Genomic DNA, 7,280 nt, shown 5'->3' on the forward strand with positions numbered 1-7,280 from the left:
AACTCTTTAAAACACCCCAAAATGATGTTAATTAGATATCTAAATTTAGAAAGTTATTTATCCACAAAGAGTCAGGACCATGTGGTAACAGATTCACATGCAAATTCCCCTTTAATAATCCTAGTGCAGGGAACTCTCCAATCAGAACGCTATCCCGTCCCTGATACCTGATGCCAGCTTTTCTGGTAATGTAGGCCACTGAAGCAAATCCAGAGAGATTGAGTTGGAACTGAGAGTAGCATCTGAGATCTATTTGGTTGGTTTTTCACTTTTTGCCTCCTCACCACTGTCAACAGGGAAGAATTTATAAAGGATCATTAGCGGAGAGCCTCCCATCTGGGTCTGGACTAAGAGGTGAGGGCACTGTTTAAAGCTGTGAGGCAAGGTGGAAGGACTAAGACGGAGTATCAGGTTAATGAAAGCATGAGGTGGCTCTTAGGCAGCAGCTGGAGGAAATTTGGACATGCTGACAGGGGAAACTACGACTGGTTAACTAGTGAACCAGGTGTGCCACTTCTGGAAACACAGTTGCAGGTCAGTACCATGGCTTCTCTTTAGGGAATGTTCTTTAGCTTTTTTTGTGCAACGCCTTGGTGTGTGTGACAGTGGTAATGACTGGATGTTGGGACACTAGGATTTATACCAATGGAAACAGAGATAGCATTTGATTACAGAAAGTTGGTGCATTTCCTCATTGCATTTAGCTTGTTTTTCCTCCTACAAAAACACAAATATATTTAAGCTTTAAAACTTGAGAAGGAAAAACTTGCAGGTATAGGCAGCAAAAGAAGTTTCATTTTCCAAAGAGTATACTGCATTCTACATTTTATACTTCCTTTCCTTTGTTTTAAATATACACATACACTCTTTGGATCTGATCCCTAGAAGCCCTTCTACAGCTGTTAGAGTGAGTAGTACTCAGCAATGAACTCTTGTTCTCTAAGCTGTACAATGATTACTTCTTAGTGGAGGGAAAATATGTAGGGATGTGGGGGAAGGGAAATGTCGGTCAGAGATGAAAACACAGCCTGCTTTTCTATTGTTGCCTGGGATGTACTGAAAGCAGTCTCAGCTTCAAAGGTGCAAATTTAACCCTGGTGTAAATCCACCGACTTGAGCAGAGTTACACCAGGAATGAGATTGAAAGCTGTAGCAAACAAGACACCAAGCACACTGAAACAAAATAAAATAAGGAAAGTGGGTTTTTTATGGCCCTGAGATAGTAACTAATTCCAGATTAAATTAAACAGAACCAGCCCATTAGTGGCACTACCAGAACAATAGTAGATGGCAAGATCTTCCTATTAAACTAATGTCCTTTTTTCAACAGAAGTGACCTGTGATGAAAAATAAAATATAAATTCTTTGCAAGAAACAAACTCACTCCTGCTGTGCTTCCATGCTAACAGGTATAGGAATAACTTTGAAAATTGAGATTAACGTTACTCTACAACAAAATAATGTTTATATAGACAGATAATTACTATTAAAATATGATTTTATATATTACATATTTATATAGATACACATCAAATGAATATTTCCTGTATCAATTTAACATTCAATAATGCTGTGAAAACTTAAAAAAAAAAAAAAAAAAAAAAAAGATACACCTATTAAAAAAATGAAGGGGACATTTTTCAAATGTGCCTAAGTGATTTCGGAGCACAAGTCCCAATGACTTCTGGTAGGATTTATGTTCCTAACTCACTTTGGAAGTTTTGGAAATTCTCCCTTCATGTTTATCGCCTGCGCCTCCTTAAAAAAACATGAATATATTCAATTCATCATTCAGTCCCTCTCCTATTTAGATTTAAAATAATTCAAATATACTATCCAAGGCTCTGGGTGTCCTAACAAATCATTAACAATATAATAAAATTGCAGCAGCATTTAAAATAATTTTAGTAGGAACTAAGCAGCCAGGCATCTCCTTTCTGCCCCTACATCATTCTAGGAAGCACACCTTCTCATAACTTCCCGTATTAAGTCATCATCTACAATGAGTCCGTATGTGGATAGCGACAAGTTTTATTTTATCTAAATAGAGTTGACAATGGAGTTCCTCCTTATGGAAATGGCATACAACTCATCTGTTCTCTACGTTTCATTCCTTTACCAACTAATATGGGTGAAAAGCCCATCCAAACTGACAAGGGTCATGTAACCTGCATGCTGGCAGTTGTACATACCCAGCATGTTAAAACAAGTACAGGCTGACTTGTAATGAAAGGCTTTACTCCTTATGTTCCTTCCCAGTGCTCAGTTGTTAGAAAATTGACCCTTTCTTTCAGTTCCTAGTAGGATATAAATTAAGGGCGAGAGAATAAATTTCACAGGAAGTTACATGAAATTACTTAAGCATTTTAAATATGTTTAAAGTGCTATAAACCAGTGGATGCCAATGGAAGCTTCTAATTTTTTAAGTGTGTGTGTCACAATTTTCTTAGTTTCTCCTTCTCCCCTCCTTTATTACGAAGGCCATTTCTCATGAAAAGAAGAGAAGTTCATCTGCTACTGTTGCTTGTTCCTCACTCGAAGTCATAATCCTTTGTTTATGATATCATAATATCACAACTAACTATGTCATCACACACAGAGGCTATCGGCATCATTAGAACAATTTACCAAGGGTGATGGTGGATCCTTCCTCACTGGCAGTTCTAAAAAAAAATCAAGATTGGCTGTTTTCCTAAGAGATATGCTCTAGTTTGGGAAGTCTTGTGTATTATACGGGAGGTCAGGCTAGATGATCAGAGCGTTCAGGCCTTAGACTCTATGAAATAAAGGGCAAGCAGCAGGAGCAAATGAGTCCAGAAAATGCCATTTTAAGGAGTTTCTCAGTGCATGTTTGCTTTTTCCATGTCACTTGATCTAGACACTGAAACTTAATGTTATTTGTTTTTAGACAGTTTCACTTTGTGGTACCCATGTACTTGTACATTTCTGCTAATTTGCTTCTCAGCACTTCGGAGAAAAAAGTAGATTTTTAAAAAGGTGATTTTTGTTTAATTGCATGAAAATATTTCCATTCAAAACTTTTTCAAATAGATCTACATTAAATACTTGTCTGTCCCTTTAAGAAGCGCAGTCTTTATACCATGCAGCTTTATTTAGTAATAATAATAAATAATTTAAAGGGGGGGGGAAAATACAGAAAGTCTATAATACTCTTTTCCATGAGACAGATTTTTAGTATTCAGGTATGCCTATAAGAAATTTACTAACTCTAAATGTTTCTTGGATCAACCTCTCTAGTGTTTACAAAGATAATATAAAGTGTTTGGCAGGTGGCATATCTTCTCTATCCCAGACAAAGAGGTAATGTGAATTTTGCCTCAAGTGAGGACTGCAGCGCTGGCCTTAATAATGCACTTTATAAAAAATACTTTTGATAAAAATATCCAAATAATGCATTAGTTACCTAGAACCTGATTCTTCACAACATATTTCCCTTGGGGAGTCATTTGTATCTGTGCAAAGCAAATGCAGAGATGTGTTCTGGCTGGAGAGGTCGGGCTCTAGGGTGGGGCCAAGGAGGAGGGGTTTGGGGTGCGGGAGAGGCCTCTGGACTGGGACAGAGATGTGGGGGAGGTCTGGGTTCTGGGATGGGGGGGTGCGGGCTCTGGGTGGGGCCAAAAATGAGGGACTCAGGGTGCGGGAGAAGCCTCCGGGCTGGGGCAGGGGTTCAGGGGGTTGAGGACTCCAGCTGGGGCTGAGGGATTTGGGTGCAGGAGGGGGCTCTGGGCTGGGGCCAAGGGGTTCGGAGTGTGGGAGATGGGTGCGGGCCCATCTGGGGATGAGGGCTCTGGGGTGGGGCCAAGGATGAGGGATTTGGGGTGCAGGAGGGTGCTCCGGGCTGGGGGTAGGGGGTGCAGCCAGGGATGAGGGGTTTGGGGTGGGGGAGGGGACTCCGAGCTGGGGCAGGGGGTCGGGGTGCAGGCAGGGCCAGCTCCAGCTTTTTTGCCGCCCCAAGCAGCAAAGCGAGGGGGGGGGGGGAGGCCCCAATCTGTGGCACTTTGGCAGCAGCTCAGCCGCGCTGCTTCATTCTTCAACGGCAATTCGGCGGCGGGTCCTTCGCTCCAAAAGGGACTGAGGGACCCACCGCCGAAGACCCGGAGGTGCCGCCCCTTTCCTTTGGCCGCCCCAAGCACCTGCTTCCTTTGCTGGTGCCTGGAGCCGGCCCTGGGTGCAGGGCAGTGTTCCCTCTAATTTTTTACGTCCATGTGCAGAATGAATTTTGTTATGTGCACCAATATGGAGGTGATGTGTGACATATCACCTTCATATTGGTGCACATAAAATTCATGTGGTGGGGCCGAGGGGTTCGGGGTGTGGGATGGGGCACAGGGCTGGGGCGCGGGCTCTGGGGTGGGGATGGAAATGAGAGGTTTGGGGTACAGGCTGCCCTGGGGCTGGGGGGGGGGGGGAAGAGAGAGAGAGAGAGAGAGAAAAAACTCCCCCATCCCTCTCTCGCCACAGCAGCTTGGGGCTGGGCGAGAGGTGCCTCTCCACAGCAGCTCTGGCGGGCCTGGGCCAGAGGAGGGGCACCTCCCCTCCCTGCCTGTGTGGCCCTTGAGAGCTAACTGTGCAGCTTACAGGGAACGTAGGTACAGGGTCCCGGCAGCACTCACCATGGCTCCCAGGAAGCAGGTGCCGTCCCCAGAGCTCCCATTGGTCACGGTTCCCGGCCAATGGGAACTGCGGAGCTGGCACTAGGGGCGGGGGCAGCAAGCGGAGCCTCCCTGGCTGCCCATGTGCCTAGGGGCCGCAAGGACCTGGTAGCCACTTCCGGGAGCCACGCGGAGCTAGGGAGCCTGCCTTGGTCCCGGGACCCTGCTGCACCACTGACCGGACTTTTAACGACCCGGTTGGTGGTGCCGACCGGAACCGCCAATGTCCCTTTTCGACAGGGCGTTCTGGTTGAAAACTGGATGCCTGGCAACCCTAGCTTCAGCCCCTTGTGGTAGGACTTCAGCTTTCTGCCCTGGGCCCCAGCAAGTCTAATGCCGGCCCTGCTCGGCGGCCCCCCTGAAATCTGTTTGCGGCCCCCGCTGGACCCCTGGTTGACAACCACTGTTCTACATGCTCCATTTTGCTGGAGGGAGCCAAAATTTAATTTTACTTTCTTCTGACTTGTTACTTCTCAATGATCACATATTTGTAACCGAATAATATAGGTGGAGGGGTCATGGTACATAGCCAGTTGAACATGAGGTCCCAGTGCAATGCTGTGGCTAAAAGGGCAAACACAATTCTTGGATATATAGGCAGGGGAATGCCAAGTAGAAATAGGGAGGTGATTTTACCTCTGTATATGGAATTACCGAGACCATTACTGAAACACTGTGTCCAGACCTCAAAAAGGACGTTGAAATATTGGAAAGGGTTCAGAAGAGCTACATGAATGATCTGAGGTCTGGAAAATCTGCTTTATAATGAGTCTGAAGGAGCTCAATCTATTTAGTTTATCGAAGAGAAGTTAAGAGGTGACTTGATCACAGTCTAGAAGTACTCACCTGGGGAAGAGATTTCTGATAGCAGATAGGCCTTTAATCTAGCAGAAAAAGGTACTACAAAAGCCAATGATTGGAAGCTGAAGCTAGACAAATTCAGACTAGAAATAAGACACAGATTTTTAGCAATGAGGGTAACTAACCATTGGAATAATCTACCTGTGACTTTGGTGAATTCTCCATCACTTGAAGCCTTAAAATTATGATTGAATGTCTTTCTAAGAGATGTGTCGGCTTGGCAGAATTTGATTTTTTTTATATATATATATTTCAACAGATAGTTTGTTTTTAAGCATCCCCCCCCCCCCAATCTTTAATCAATTTAATTTTTTGTGCATGAGTAAAATTACTGGTTTTAAGCATTTTATTTTTCTCAATTTAAATATTTAAATTTTTACGCAGTTGTGGGAAATTATGTGAGGGTCAGACAATAGACGAGTGACAATTATTTAATGACAGTAGATTCTGAGATTCAAAAAGTTAAAGCTTTATAACCGTTAACACACAAATTGTCGACATCATGTCAAAATATACAAAGTAAATATCCTTAAATCAAACTCTAATAAGTTCTCAAGCAGCATTTTTCTTACTTTGCCTGTCTGTAAGCTTTGATCATCAGTGGAAATGTTTTTTCATCAGTTTCTGTGTGTATGGTGAACTCGGCATTTACCAATAAAAATATAATCCTTCCAGGCCTAAAGATAGGTTATAGCTCAAACTGAAGGTATGGGCTTCATGCAGTGGCTGTCTGACCTTTTTCCTTCTGTGGACCACTTCAGAGAGGGCTCTTCCTCTAATCCCCTCCTCCCACCAATATGTCAATGATTCCTTCCAGTCCTTGGTTCTCAAAGTGTTTCATTTTGTGGACTACCAGGGAGAGCTCTGCAGACCTATCGACTATAGTTTGAGAACAGTTAATATGGAAGATAGGAGATCACCAATAAATAGAAGCAGAGGCATTTGGTGAATGAAGGAGAGGGTATATGTATCCAACAGTTAAAGTAAAAAGGGAGCAAAAAATAAAGAAGAGATTTCAAGTTAAAGAAGTTTCTTGTTTGTTTTAATTACAGAGCAGACATCAGATCAGCTCAACCAAAGACGACGTAGAACCATTTCTATGCATCATCCTGCCTGCCACCATGCTGCTCTTCCTGGCATTCCTGCTGCTCTTCCTATACCGCCGCTGCCGTCGACCCAGCCCCCAGGGGCAGATCTTCAGTATTGATCTCCCAGAGCACCTACCTGAGCGTGACGTGTCCGATTTCCTTTCAGTGCTGCCCTGGAACAGTGAGCAGAATTTCCACTACTCCACTCTGCTCCCTGAAGCCACCTTCCTCACTGTAAGCTTGCCTCCATCATATGAGGAGGCCACTATGAAACCTCCTATGGGAGAGACTCACATTGAGTTTTCTCAGGATCCAGTGCCTCCTTATGAAGAGAGTACACACTGGCCAACCAACAGTAAATAAACTTCCTAAGGAAACAACTTTGGCTGAAGCTTGCAACCCGTCAAGGCATAAACAGGAGACCACTAGTCATTAACGTTAGTGACAAAATTTTCAAACGGGGAAACAACAAAATTAATGGAGGAAGGAGCTTGGGTTGATGTGGGATTACTTTAACACATTTAATGATTCAGCATTTCTAACCTCAATTCACAGCAACAAACACAGCTAAATACCAGGTTGGTGTGGGATGGGAGGAATTGTGGGGATAAAATGAATGATGTACCTCATACATGAACTAAATTGAAGGGCACTCACT

At 43.8% G+C, this 7,280-nt stretch overlaps 1 protein-coding gene across 1 annotated transcript; it reads left to right on the forward strand.

The window, feature by feature from the left end:
* Positions 1-423: 423 nt before the first annotated feature.
* On the forward strand, positions 424-6,985 carry SMIM28 (small integral membrane protein 28). Its single transcript, XM_065400475.1, has 2 exons — positions 424-534; positions 6,587-6,985. Exons 1-2 carry the CDS (start codon positions 424-426, stop codon positions 6,983-6,985), a joined length of 510 nt encoding a protein of 169 aa, XP_065256547.1.
* The last annotated feature ends 295 nt before the right edge of the window (positions 6,986-7,280 follow it).

This window comes from Emys orbicularis, chromosome 3 (genome assembly GCF_028017835.1).
Source record: "Emys orbicularis isolate rEmyOrb1 chromosome 3, rEmyOrb1.hap1, whole genome shotgun sequence".
NCBI classification, from domain to species: domain Eukaryota; kingdom Metazoa; phylum Chordata; order Testudines; family Emydidae; genus Emys; species Emys orbicularis.

Excerpts from the sequence above, each read along its gene's own strand:
- SMIM28 (XM_065400475.1), top strand. The coding sequence starts at position 424 with ATGAGGTGGCTCTTAGGCAGCAGCTGGAGGAAATTTGGACATGCTGAC. Across the intron at positions 535-6,586 it reads TTCTGGAAACACAGTTGCAG|AGCAGACATCAGATCAGCTC; the intron begins GTCAGTACCATG and ends TTTTAATTACAG.